We start from the raw sequence: 14,273 nt of genomic DNA, 5'->3' as shown, positions 1-14,273 counted from the left end.
ACAAGCTTGGCCCGGTTCGGATACGTACGCATTTCCTGGAGGGTCCCAGCGAGGGGGGTCTCGGCCACCATCTTGAGCCGGGGCAGGCTGAGCACCGCGTGGACCGCCTTGAGCTGCTTGTCGACGTCGTGGACGAACTCGGAGGTGAGGCTCTCCTCGATCAGGGTCAGGTTCTGGGTCACGCTTTGGGGCAGGAAGAACATGGCGCTCAGGCCGCCAGCCAAGGGCAGCTGCGCAATCTGAGAAGAGCACAGAGACAGGCAAAGGAAGCCCGGTTTAGCCGAGGCTGGATGGCCATTTGTCGGGAGGGATTTGGATTGTTGTTACTATTATTATGCTTGTTTATACCCCACTTTTTTCTCCCCACTAGGAGACTCAACCCCATTCGAAGGCTTCCAAGGAAAGCACTTTGGCCTCAATCTTTCCTGGATCCCATCAAGCAAAACCTCAATCTTAAAGATGCAACAAGTCTCCCTGTTTGCAAAAGAAGAAATCCACCCTGGCTTGCTTGGCTTGGGGCCGAACCCTTGGGGCTCCTCCTTGGACTTGCCAGACGCCTCCCATCATCCCCGGGCGATGCTACCTGCCTCGTCCTTGGACCCACCTTGCAGTTGAGCTCTGAATCGAAGCCGTACTTGAGGATGGCCTGCGGGGCCGACATCATGGGCAGCCGCACAACCCGCTCCTCGTCCAGGTGGAAGCTCTGCAGCTTGGTCAGCTTGGGGTCAAAGCGGGTGGCCCACTGCCCTGCGGTTGCAGGTAGAATTTAATATTATTATTATTAAATATTTTTGATTATTTAATTATGCATACATTCATCCCGAGAGGCTGGGAGCTAATCCTTTCTTTCTATAGACTGCCCTCTAGTGGTTGTATTTGAGCACTGCATTTATTCATCCCTAGAGGCCGGGAACTAATCCTTTCTTTCTATAACTATCCTCTTATGGTTGTATCTGAGCACTGCATTTATTCATCCCTAGAGGCCGGGAGCTAATCCTTTCTAAATATACGCTGCTTTCTTGTGGTTGTATCTGAGCACTGCATTTATTCATCCCAAGAGGCCAGGAGCTAATCCTTTCTTTCTATAGACTACCCTCTTATGGTTGTATCTGAGCACTGCATTTATTCATCCCTAGAGGCTGGGTGCTAATCCTTTCTATCTATATGCTTCCTTCTTGTGGTTGTATCTGAGCACTGCATTTATTCATCCCTAGAGGCCGGAGCTAATCCTTTCTATCTATACGCTGCCCTCTTGTGGTTGTATCTGAGCACTGCATTTATTCATCCCAAGAGGCCGGGAGATACGCTGCTTTCTTGTGGTTGTATCTGAGCACTGCATTTATTCATCCCTAGAGGCCAGGAGATACGCTGCTTTCTTGTGGTTGTATCTGAGCACTGCATTTATTCATCCCAAGAGGCCGGGAGATACGCTGCTTTCTTGTGGTTGTATCTGAGCACTGCATTTATTCATCCCAAGAGGCCGGGAGATACGCTGCTTTCTTGTGGTTGTATCTGAGCACTGCATTTATTCATCCCTAGAGGCCAGGAGCTAATCCTTTCTTTCTATAGACTACCCTCTTGTGGTTGTATCTGAGCACTGCATTTATTCATCCCTAGAGGCTGGGTGCTAATCCTTTCTATCTATACGCTGCCCTCTTGTGGTTGCATCTGAGCACTGCACACACTCTGGAGTCCCCGTCCTCTCCACACAACTTGCCTTTTAAATACGCTGCTCCGAGGAGGAGGATGCTGACTCCGGCTGGGGTTTCGGCCAGGATCCTGGTCACCTTCCCTCCAGTCCTCTGCTGCACCCAGTTGTTGATCTCTTGGAGGTCGGCCCTGGGGTTGCCGCTCAGGAGCCTTGGCCGGACCCCGTAGGACTTCTCCAGCTCGCTCACAAAGCCCACTTTCATCCGCAGCCCTGAATACGAGATCAAGGAAGCCCGGGAGTCAACACATCTTGGCATTGGAAGTTATCGAAGGCAGCGGGGTTTCCGCAGAGTAGTCCTGGACTCATGATGAGCGGATTGAATAAAATTGTACGAATGGGGTCTGGCTAAGGGACTCTTAAGGCTGGGCAAGGCTGAAGACACCATCCTTAAAACTACAACCTGGAAAAGTGGAAGATCTGATCCAATTTGGAATGAGAGGACAGCAGAGCTGACCTTGGTGTAAACAACACATGTTTACATGGTCAAAGACAACAACTGTTTAAGAGTTAAGGTAGCCAGAAACAATGGCTCCTTACGTTAAAGGACAAACAGCCTCTGTTCTGGATTGGATGAAGCTTCAACAAGTCTGAGCTGAATGAAAGCTTGTTGAACAATCAAGAATAAACAACATCAAAAAAAGTTCTGCATAAAGAACATAAGGAAAAGTGTGCCTGATGTGCAAGGAATGCAGAGCCCGAACAAGATGGACCGAATGAGGAAGGACAATGAGTATGAATGGTGAATGAAGGTCTGCAGAGTGAATGCTGAGCGAACATGGTCTGTGTAATTGATATAACTATTGTATAGAAATCCAGTACCGGAGTCTCTGTGTCTCCTCCTTTCTCTGATAGTGCCAGATGCAATCCTGCCCCATTGAAAACTGGATTACAGAGTGTTTTTAAGGCACAGAAAGTATTTGAGACCTACTTCTCTCCATGACGAGTCGCGCGGCCGTCTTGAAGGCTTTGGCTGGACCGGTGAGGCTGCCCAGGAGGCCCTTGTAGACCTCGTGCACCTGGGCTTTGTCCAGAAGGTCATAGAAGAGGGCCCGCTGGATGGTGTCCTCCGTCCGCTCCCCAGCACCTGGCGATGACAGAACGGAGCCGTCAAGCCTGTCAGCGCCCTTTTCCCTTCCCATTAAGCCCTATCTGTCCTACGTCTCTCTGTTGCACTCTGGCACTTGAGAATACATGAATCTCGAATGTGAGAGCAGAGACAGGAGAGCCATCTCCGATGGCAACGTTGTCTCCTCTGAGAGTCTTGAAGCCAAACCACCTAACTTAAGCCCGTCTAGGCACCCATGACATCATGTCGAAGACACCTGGACTTCAAGGTCTTATCTTGGACTCTGGGAATATGTAGTTTGTCTATTTTTCACTCCTTCTGTTCTCAGGCCTAATCTAGTTTCCCGGGAAAACTCCTCATCTGTCCAAGGGAACAAGCACAGGAATCCAAAACATTGGCCTGATCTGCTTGCAAGTCTCTCCATTCCCTCGCAGACTCCTCACTTTGAAACCCGTCATCCTGCTCATCCTCTGAACCACCGTCAGAAAAATCCTCTGGCGCTTGCTGAGCTGCAACACTCACCCAAGGAGAGGCCGGAGAGGGCGGTGGCCAGGCTGAAGGGCGAGAGCAGCACGTTGCCGGTGGGCGTCTGGGTGGATCGCTGGCGGAAGAGCTCGTAGCCGAAGTTGGAGACGGAGGCGGCCAGCTTGTTTGTGGGGCTCTGGAAGAAGGGGTCTTCCTCCTCCTCCTCCGCATTGGCCTCCTAAGAGAGACAGGAGTGTGAAGTTTGGGACAAACAAGATAAGAAGAGGAGGCCTTCTGAGCTTCCTTGCTTGGCTTCTACCTTCTGCATCTCTTGGGACTTCCTGAGCCCTTCAAGAGCAAACATCGCCTTCCGAACGAGGAAGACTCGGAGCCTCGGCCCTTGAGACTCACCTGCTGGTTGGTGCCCGGATCCTGGCTCCGGCAGGGGAGAACTAGGAGTCCCAGACATAGCAGGATCCCAAGGTGTCGCATGGCGGGGCCTGGGAAGGAAGAAGGCACACGCGTCGCTCTCGGGCCTGGCTTGGCCTCTTAGGGGACGAGGGCATTGGGTGCAAGGAGTAGGGAGGGATGTGTAGAATCTGTAGTACGGGCAATGGAATGGAACTGGTATGACACCCTGGCTAGGCTGGCTTTTAAATTGTATAATCTATATATAAAAAATTAATGTTTGTTTTATCATGGAGTAAACAACAAAGCCACAGAACCAAATCACACCAAATTTGGCCACAAAAGACATAGTCATCCAAAATATGTCTTTCAATAAAAAACAAGAAAAATAAATTCCAAATTAGAGGAAGAGGAAGAACTGTTTTTTTTCCCCTTGCTGCCAGTTAGAAGGGTAAGCTCTGCCCACTTTGTCTCCTAGCAACCCACTCAGCCATTTAATAGCGCCCAGGGCCTCTTCACTCAGGCCTCTTCCACACTGCCTATAAAATACAGATTATCTGATTTGAACTGGACTATATGGCAGTGTAGACTCAAGGCCCTTCCACACACCTATATAACCCTGAATGCCAAAACAGGATAATCTGCATTGAACTGGATTATCTTGAGTCCACACTGCCATATAATCCAGTTCAGTGTGGTTTTTATACAGTTGTGTAGAAGGGGCCTCATATAATCCAGTTCTAAGTAGATAATATAAGGTTATAAATATAATATATAATAATTACTGTGGTATTACTGGACTTAATGTTTACCTTTACCTTTTAATTACTGTGGTATAATAATACAGAACAATATAATCTCTAAAATCGGGACAGTAAATAAAGAACAACACTCAGAAGACAGGGGAATTCCAGACAGGAAACAATCAGGGCCAGCTAACACCTCCTAACAAAGGATTCTCCCATGCAGGAAGCAGCCAGGCTTTGAAGCTGCAAGGCCATTCAGTGCTAATCAAGGTGGCCAATTACAGCATTCATTCTTGCTGCACTGAGACTATTAATTGCTATTTGACCTGGCCAACCAAGAATTCCACAAGGTAGAAAGCGGCCAGGCTTGCAAGCAGCAAGGCTATTCAGTGCTGTTCAACCTGGCCAACCAAGATTTCCCCTAGATAGAAAACCCTCCAAATTTTGAAGCCACAAGGCTACTCCGTCTCATTCAACCTGGCCTAGCAAGGATGCCCCTATATAGAAAGTGGTCAGGCTTTGAAGCAGTGAGGCTATTCAGTGCAATTCCAATTGGCCACAGCAACGCGTGGCAGGGCACAGCTAGTCCAATATAAATTGCTTAATTTTAACTTCTTGTTGTGCAATTAATAAATAACTTTGGTAATGAGCCCGCAGGTGGGACATCATCTTTAACCCCTTGATCGTCTTGTTTCTTTGCATGCCTTAAGGATGATCTTTTTCCTAATCCAGTGCATACAACTCCAACAACTCCCCCGTTCCTTTCCAGCCTGGCTTTTACGGAGGGAGGGAATTATCCCAAGCCGTGGCGCCGCGGCAGCGTGCAAGCCTACAATTACGAGGAGACAGAGATGGTCCCTGGGGGTTATTTGGGGTGAACAAAGGGAGAAGGACCAAAGGGAAGTGGGATTCATGTCAAAGAGGAGGAGGAGGAAAGGCCTCGGAGAGAAAGAGTCTCGTGGCTTAGTGTGAATCACCAACCCCGCCTTGTACCAAACCGCTTTTGGTGCCGTCCCCAACAACATCTGGCTTCCATTACGACAAGGACCATCAGCCAAGAGGAGAAACCGGGAGGAGCCGCTGCTCCGGCCAAAAGTTCTGGAGATGTTTCCCCTTCTGGCTCCAGGGAAAGGCCTTGCAGAAGAGTCTGGAACCCGGCGGGTCTCTCCGTAAGAAAGGGACAAAGTGGAAATCCAAAGCTGCCCTCTCATAGACTCCTAGAGTTGGAAGAGACCCTGTGGGACATCTAGTCCAACCTCCTGCCATGCAGGAAAAGCACCATCAGAGCACCCCCAACAGATGCCCATCCAGCCTCTGTTTCAAAGCTTCCACCACACTCCGAGGTTCTTACATCCAGGAAGTTCTTCCTAATGTCCTTTCCTGTCATTGAACCCATGGCTCCAAGTCCCAGTCTCAAAACAAGCCCATTCCTTCTTCCTTATGACATCCTTTCACGTATTTATACCTGTCTCCTCTCAACCTTCTCTTGTGCAGGCTTTAAGACGCTCCTCATAGGGATTATTCATGGTCTCCAGACCTTTGATTCTTTGAGTCTCATCTGTTGAGGTCCTTCTGCATCCTGATCCTGTCCTCTGGAGAATTAGCAATCCCTCCCCCATTCGGTGTCACCTGCAAACTTCATCAGAAGGCCCTCTAAACCTTCATCCAAGTCATAAAGATGTTGAATGGTACTGGGCCCAGGACTGAACCCTCTTCATGGCACCCACATAGTCACTCCTTTCCAGGATGAAGAGGAGGAACCACTGGGGAGAAGCACCCTTTGGGTTCGGTTGCTTAACCAACGACAGATCCACCTGATAGTAGCCTTGCTGAGCCCATGTTGGACTAGTTTGCTTGCAAGGTCATGAACAGTACTGAGCCCAGTACCGAACCCTCTTCATGGCACCCACATAGTCACTCCTTTCCAGGATGAAGAAGAGGAACCATTGAGGAGAAGCACCCTTTGCGTTCAGTCGCTTAACCAATTCCAGATCTACCTAATAGTAGCCTTGCCTAGCCCACGTTGGACCAGTTTGCTTGCAAGGTCAGGAACAGTACTGGGCCCAGAACCAAACCCTCTTCATGGCACCCACATAGCAACTCCTTTCCAGGAACCATTAGGGAGAAGCACCCTTTGGGTTCGGTTGCTTAACCAATTCCAGATCCACCTAATAGTAGCCTTGTCGAGCCCACATTGGACTAGTTTGCTTGCAAGGTCATGAACAATACTGAGCCCAGGCCCCCCAGTATTTTCTGTTCATCATGGGAGTCCTGTGTGCCAAGTTTGGTTCAATTCCATCGTTGGTGGAGTTCAGAATGCTGTGAACTATAAATCCCAGCAACTACAACTCCCAAATGGCAAAACCAATCCCCTTCCCAACCCCACCAGTATTCAAATCTGGGTGTATCGGGTATTGGTGCCAAATTTGGTCCAGTGAATGAAAACACATCCAGCATGTCAGATCTTCACATTTGGACCTGGCTCAGCCCATGGAAGATGGTTGTGAAAGGCAGCCGATCCAGGGCCATAAAGAAGGCTACTTTTGGGGGTCCCGTCCCACTGTGACTTTGGGGCAGCTCCTTACCTTGGTCAGTTGTGTGTCGGTCTCTGGCTGGTCGGCTTCCTCCTCCTCGGCTGCTGTGCCTGAGTGGGAAGCGTCCCGGGATGTCTAGTGGGGCCGCCTGGCTTCGGGTTACAGCCGGGCTGTGCAAGGGGGGGCTCTTAAAGCAGCCTTGGCCTCTTTCCGTCACCCGCCCCCCACCCACCCCCCTTGGGCCCTGGGCGACCACCGCTTTCCCACTTATGTTTGTTTTGTATTCAAACCAATGCTATCTGTACACCCCACTAAGTTATTTATTTATATATCATGGCAGAAGCTAATTGAGAATGCACACATACACATACATGCTTACAGATACATATATACACAAATGCTTACAGATATACACGCATATACACACATATCTCCATAAATACACACATACACATATACATACATGCTTGCATACATATATATTATATACATATACACGTATATATACACACACATATCTCCATAAATACACACATACACATATACATACATGCTTGCAGATACATATATATTATATACATATACACGTATATATACACACACATATCTCCATAAATCCACACATACACATATACATACATGCTTGCAGATACATATATATTATATACATATACACATATATATACACACACATATCTCCATAAATACACACATACACATATACATACCTGCTTGCAGATACATATATATTATATACATATACACATATATATACACACACATATCTCCATAAATACACACACATACACATACATATATATATAAATATTCATACATGCTTACAAATACATGTACGCACACATATACACACATGTATAAACACATATCTCCATAAATACACACATACACATATACATATATGCTTGCAGATACATATATATTATATACATATACACATATATATACACACACACATATCTCCATAAATACACACATACACATATACATACCTGCTTGCAGATACATATATATTATATACATATACACATATATATACACACACCTCTCCATAAATACACACACATACACATACATACATATATATATTCATACATGCTTACAAATACATGTACACACATGTATAAACACCTATCTCCATAAATACACATATACATATGCTGTACATATACACACATATTTATATATGCATGCATCTGTGTTTATGTATGTATATGCATATATGTGTATATATGTGTGTGTATGCATGTATATTTATCGTGTCAGGAGCAAATTGAAAATACACACATACATGTGTATACATACAAATATATATATACACACATACATATCTGCATACAGATACATATACATGCACACGCATATATAGACATACATTTACATACATATACACATTCACACATATATCCATAGACAGATATACATACATATATACACACATTTACATGCATATGTGTGTATATATGCATGTGTGTATATATGTATATGCAAGTATGGGTGTGTATATGTGTATGTATATGTATGCATGTGTGTATCTGTGTGCATGTATATGTATGTGTATATATGTATATGTGCATGCATGCATATATATATGTATGTGTATGTGTGTATATATGTATATGCATGTATGTGCATGCTGACATGATAAATAAAAAGCGGGGCGTATGGATAAAACAATAACAATCGATTACTACGAGTCGTATCACAATCGAGCTTTCAGATGTAATTTAGTGAGTGTCTCCATCCCAAAAGAAGACATAGACAGTGACGGTGGTGTGCATGTCAACCAATATGTTTAAGGTTTAGAGTGATGATGTGTCGTTGCCTCTTAGATATTTCTCGTAAGAGTGAACTGGAGGGGCTTTGCCTTTATTCTGAATGAGCTCCACATCCAGTACGCGAGATCCCCTTCCTGCCTTTCCTTCCCAAATATCCCAAAGCATTTCCATGGTTTTGTGGTGCGGAATCATCCCGACCACAGGACGATTCGGTGGGAAGATCCCTGAGCAACCGTGGTCTCTGTTCTGCCCGGCGGCCCCTCAGGGCTCCGTGTCCATGTGGGTGGTGTGGGTGTTTCCCAGGCGGGGGTCCCGGAGGCAGCCCAGCAGGAGCGGGAGGCCCAGGTGGTCCTCGAGGAGGGCGAAGAGGAAGGGCCGGTTGAGGTGGAAGGCCGAGCGCGAGCGGGATGTGGCCAGCCCCGTGGCCACAGAGGCCTCCAGGCCACTCTCCGAGAGGTCCAGGGCCGCCTGGTGCCGGGCCCCCGAGACACGCAAGGGCCCCTCCGCAACACCCGGCAGCTGCGCAAAGGAGAAGAGGGGGCCCAGGCCTGCGGGAAGGAAGGAAGGAAGGAAGGAAGGAATTAGGGAGGCAGGAGAGGAGCAAGGATGGATGGATGGATGGGAGGGAGGACGGAAGGGAAAGGAAATAAGGGATTTAGGAAGGGAGGGACAGAAGGAAGAAGGGAATTAGGAAGAGAGGGAGAGGAATGGAGGGAGAGAGGAAGAAATTTATTTTTATTTATTTACAGTATTTATATTCCGCCCTTCTTTCTCACCCCGAAGGGGACTCAGGGCGGATTACAATGAACATATATATGGCAAACATTCAATGCCAACAGACAAACAACATTCAGTTTAGACAGACACAGAGGCATTTTAACATCTTTCCAGCTTCACGATTCCGGCCACAGGGGGAGCTGTTGCTTCACCGTCCACTTGGTGGCTGTTCTTCCTCATTCTTTTCCTCGTGTTTTGCTGGCAGTTTTATGGTGTTGTAAATTAGTTAAATTAGCCTCCCGCATAAAGCGTACCTAAATTTTCCCTACTTGACAGATGCAACTGTCTTTCGGGGCTGCATAGGCCAACAGCAAGCCGGGGCTATTTTTCATGGTCGGAGGCTTAACCCGACCTGGGCTTCGAACTCATGACCTCTCGGTCAGTAGTGATTTATTGCAGCTGGTTACTAGCCAGCTGCGCCACAGCCCGGCCCCTGCACCACAGAAATCAAGGAGGAAGGAAAGGAGAGAGGGAGGAGAGAAAGAAAGAAAGAAAGAAAGAAAGAAAGAAAGAAAGAAAGAAAGAAAGAAAGAAAGAAAAGGGAGGGAGAGAATTGAATTAAGGAAGGAAGGGATAAAGGAAAGCAGGGAAGGAGGGAGGGAAAATGGAAGTGAGGGAGGAGGAAGGAGAGGAATAGAGAAGAAGGAAGAAGGGAAGGAATAAAGGAAAGCAAGGAGGAAGGAAAGAGGAAGGGAGGGAATTAGGAAGGAAGGGAAGGAGAAAGGAAGAAAGGATGAATGGAAGGGAGGATGAAAAGAAGGGCGTGAGAAAGGTGGAATGTAAATATTGTAAATAAATTAAAAATAACACTTATTATTATTATTAGGACAGCGGCACCAGCTGTTTGTCATCCCAGACATATCATATCCTTAGTGATAGTGGATGTGAGATGCTCACCTAGACGCCCGAGGGTCTCCTTGAGGTCTGCCTGGAACTGGAAGGCCACCTTGGGAATCTGGACCGCGGTGGGCCGCTCTTTGGGGAAGGGGCCGCGTAGCCAGGCCGAGTCGAGTGCGGACAGCAGCTGGGAGAAGTTGCCCTCAAAGGAGTTGGGGAGGATGGCTACCAGGCTGGTGTTGCCCTCAAAGGGGAAGCGGGCCACCTGGAAGGAGAGGAGAGGCCCTCAGGAAAGGGAGCAGCCCCACATTGAGACCCCCGAGGCCACCCGGGCGGAGGGGCTCACCTGGACATCCAGCTCCTCCACCGTGAACCAGCTGAGCGGGTACGACTGCGCCTTCATCATGGGCACCGAGGTTGAAACATCCTCCTCCATGTAGAAGGGACTCGGCTCCGTCAGCTGCGGGTCGAACCTGGTCTTCCACGACCCTAAGAGGAGAAGGATTAGAATTGCTCTTATTATCTATGTTGTTGTTGTTGTTGTTTATTCTGTTGTTCTCCAGGGCAGGAAACACCTCTGTACTTAACCACCACACTCCAGTCCAAGTTCAAATAGCAAAGCGGTTTATTGCAGATTATATAAAAAGCGGTTCAGCAAAAAATAGTGAAAATGTCCAAGTTCAAATGTATAAGAAGTCCGTAAGATTCAAGGTACAAGATTAGTTTCAAAATCCAAGACAATATGACATCCGGCATAGAACACAAAAAGATAAAAAGAAAAAAACATTTAAAAAATCCAATACAGAAATCCAGGAATAATCACTTAAACTTGAAAGCACGAAACTTGAAAAGAGGAAGTTTTTGAAAGCATGAAACTAGAAATCCCTTAGCAGGCTAGCAAAGACTTGACCAGAGTGGTTTAAAAAAGCCTTCTGATCTTTCTAATACAGACAGAAAATCATGCCATCTCCCCTGAGAAACTGATAAGAGCTTTTTGACTAATAAGCGTCTTGACCTTTGCAAACTCTGTGTTCATGAAAGGTAAATCTCCTATCTATCGGCTCATTAGTCTGTCCACCAGACTCCCCATGATCTGCTTCTTCAGAGCCATCCGGTGCAGGCACAATCAAAGGCTGAACTACAACTTATTATTATTATTAGTATTATTATTGAATCCTAGAGTTAGAGGAGACCCCAGGCAGGAGAGACACCATTCAACCCCTCCCAACAGATGTCCACCCAGCCGTCCTCACCTCGGAAGTGTATGGCATTGAGGAGTAGCATGACGGTGTTGGCCGGCAGTTCGGACATCATGCTGGGGACCTGCCCGCCGGTGGCTTCCTCGACCCAGGCGTTGATGGCCTGGAGATCGGCCTCGTTATCTCCGGACAGAGTGGCCGGCCGGGCCCCGTAGAGCCTCTCACAGTCCTGGAGGAAGGCCTCCTTCACCGAGAAGCCTGGGAAAGTAAGGCGCGACTAGGAGTCTTGGCATGAAACGCCATTGCCTTTACAAAAGACCACCTTGCAGCCACCAACGCTTACCATGCTGCAGGTAAATCCGGGAGGCCAGGCTGAGCGCCGACCCCGACAGGTGGACCGAGATCTCACTCAGCGCCTGATGGAAGCAGGGCACTTGCTCAGCATGCAGCGCCTCCAGGAGCAGCCTCTCCGTCTCGTTCGACGCCCCTGGAAGAGGGCAAACGCACACTCAAAGGGAACCCTAGAGGCCATCCAGTGCAGCCCCCTTCTGCGGTCAATGAAGACCTTCCCCACACAATACCGAGGGCCAGTTGGGCCAGGGCCATCCCGATGCTGAAGGGCGAGAAGATGAGGTTCTTTTGGGGTTCCTGTCGCTCCATCTCCCGCAGCAGGTCCGCCCCCAGCTCCATGAGGCCGTGGGCCACCCTCGACAGGGCCTTGGGGGACACTTCACCCTGGCAGTCCTCTTCCTCCAGGCCTTGATCGTCGAGTGAACCCGTGTCTCCAGCCGGGGCCTCATTGAGGACATTGGGCCAAGTCGGAGTGGGCAAAATGACAGCGTTTTCCCCAATGAGGCCCTGCAAAGAGAGGGACCGGACTTTTGGAAGACTATCCTATCCATCATTTTATCCATTCTACCTTATCTGTCTGTCTGTCTGTCTGTCTGTCTGTCTGTCTGTCTGTCCGTCTGCCTGCCTGCCTGTTTATCTTATCTATTTATCCAGCCATCCATCCTATCTTTCCTATCTATCGCTCTATCTACCCATCCTATCTATCCATCCATCCATCTGCCTGCCTGCCTGTTTATCTTATCTATCTATCTATTTCTCCATCCATCCATCCATTCTATCTTTCTATATATCTATGTATCTATCTATCCATTCTATCCATTCTATCCATTCTATCTATCTATCTATCTATCTATCTATCTATCTATCTATCTATCTATCCATCCATCCATCCATCCATCCATCCATCCATTTCTCTATCCATCCATCCATCCATTCTATCTTCCTATATATCTATGTATCTATCTATCCTATCTATCTATCTATCTATCTATCTATCTATCTATCTATCTATCTATCTATCTATCTATTTCTCCATCCATCCATCCATCCATCCATTCTATCTTCCTATATATCTATGTATCTATCTGTCCTATCTATCTATCTATCTATCTATCTATCTATCTATCTATCTATCTATCTATCCATCCTATGCATCCATACTATCGATCCTATCTATCTAGCTATCCACCCATTCTATCTTCCTATCTATGTATCTATTTATTTATCTATCCATCTTATCCTATCCTATCCTTTCTATCCATTCTATCCATCCTATCTCTCTCTCCCCATCCATCCATCCATCCCTATGTATCCATCCATCTATCCATCCATCCATTCTATCTTCCTATATATCTATGTATCTATCTATCCATTATATCTATCTATCCATCCTATGCATCCATACGACCGATCCTATTGATTCTATCTATCTATCTATCTATCTATCTATCTATCTATCTATCTATCTATCTATCTATTGTTTCCATCCATTCTATCCATCCTATTTATCTATCCTATCCTATCTTTCCATTATATCTATCTTTCTATCCATCCATTCTATAATAGTAATACTAATAATATATAATCAATAGATAAGATGGATAGATAGGATAGATAAACAATGATATATTATGATACATTATTGATTATATATTCTTAGTATTACTATTATAGAACCCTTCAATGAGGCGAAAGGAAAGCTGTGTCCTGCTCTTTCTTACCTGGAGGATGTTCCTCTGCCCGCTTTCCTCCCAATCTGAGGCTCCGGCAAAGGCGGCCTGGAAGGGAAGCAGGAGGCTGAGCAACACGGCCAAAAGAGGCTTAACAAAACCACCACCGCCCTTGGAACTCACTGCCACAGGATCCGTCTCCGCACGGAGCATTCAGAGGAGGACTTACCCCGTGACGCAGGGCCAAGAGGCAGAGCAACAGCAGTGTCGTCGTCGTCCAGGGCATTGCGGCCGTCTTTGGGCTTGAAAAACACAATCAGAGCCCTGCCGACAGATCTAACCATTGATAGAATAGATCAATACACTGTATTCTATGACATATCAATAACAGAATCCTCGAGTTAGAAGGGCATCTAATCCAACTGCTGGAAAAGCACCATCAAAGCCTTCCCGGTAGATATGATAGATACACTGCATAGTTCTATGATAGATCTATAATAGAATACTGGACTCAGAAGGGCATCTAGTCCAACCCCTTTCTTGCCAAGCAGAGAATTCCACTCTTCTTACAACCTTCCTAATACTATCCTTGGCTCTTCCTTCTTGCCGTTACTTACCTTTTTCTCCTTGGGAAGAAGGAAGGAAGAAGGGCCCCCAATACCAGCCTTTTGTGGAGAAATCCTTCCTCTTTGCTCGCAAGCAAATATTGACTT

General features: G+C 46.9%; 2 protein-coding genes across 2 annotated transcripts in view; one reads left to right on the top strand and one right to left on the bottom strand.

Moving 5' to 3' along the window:
• Positions 1–803, top strand: part of smyd4 (SET and MYND domain containing 4) — a 15,333-nt gene extending 14,530 nt beyond the window's left edge. Inside the window, exon 12 of the transcript XR_010000225.1 lies at positions 371–803. The gene's annotated coding sequence lies outside the window, so the exon portion shown is untranslated. The remainder of the gene's footprint in view (positions 1–370) is intronic.
• LOC100556536 (uncharacterized) overlaps positions 1–14,273 on the bottom strand; it is a 14,939-nt gene extending 666 nt beyond the window's left edge. The window contains exons 1-16 of the mRNA XM_062959849.1: positions 14,178–14,273; positions 13,790–13,896; positions 13,612–13,668; positions 12,121–12,397; positions 11,883–12,026; positions 11,594–11,797; positions 10,687–10,829; positions 10,401–10,605; positions 8,991–9,274; positions 6,982–7,225; positions 3,654–3,742; positions 3,300–3,480; positions 2,640–2,795; positions 1,718–1,921; positions 605–747; positions 29–239 (exon numbers count right to left, since the gene is read on the bottom strand). Of these exons, the coding sequence (XP_062815919.1) occupies positions 29–239; positions 605–747; positions 1,718–1,921; positions 2,640–2,795; positions 3,300–3,480; positions 3,654–3,742; positions 6,982–7,225; positions 8,991–9,274; positions 10,401–10,605; positions 10,687–10,829; positions 11,594–11,797; positions 11,883–12,026; positions 12,121–12,397; positions 13,612–13,668; positions 13,790–13,846 (2,599 nt within the window). The 5' untranslated portion in view covers positions 13,847–13,896; positions 14,178–14,273. The remainder of the gene's footprint in view (positions 1–28; positions 240–604; positions 748–1,717; positions 1,922–2,639; positions 2,796–3,299; positions 3,481–3,653; positions 3,743–6,981; positions 7,226–8,990; positions 9,275–10,400; positions 10,606–10,686; positions 10,830–11,593; positions 11,798–11,882; positions 12,027–12,120; positions 12,398–13,611; positions 13,669–13,789; positions 13,897–14,177) is intronic.

Source organism: Anolis carolinensis, unplaced genomic scaffold, assembly GCF_035594765.1.
Source record: "Anolis carolinensis isolate JA03-04 unplaced genomic scaffold, rAnoCar3.1.pri scaffold_7, whole genome shotgun sequence".
NCBI lineage: Eukaryota > Metazoa > Chordata > Lepidosauria > Squamata > Dactyloidae > Anolis > Anolis carolinensis.
Note: the sequence above shows the minus strand (reverse complement) of the source record. Positions and strands in the feature narration are given on the sequence as shown.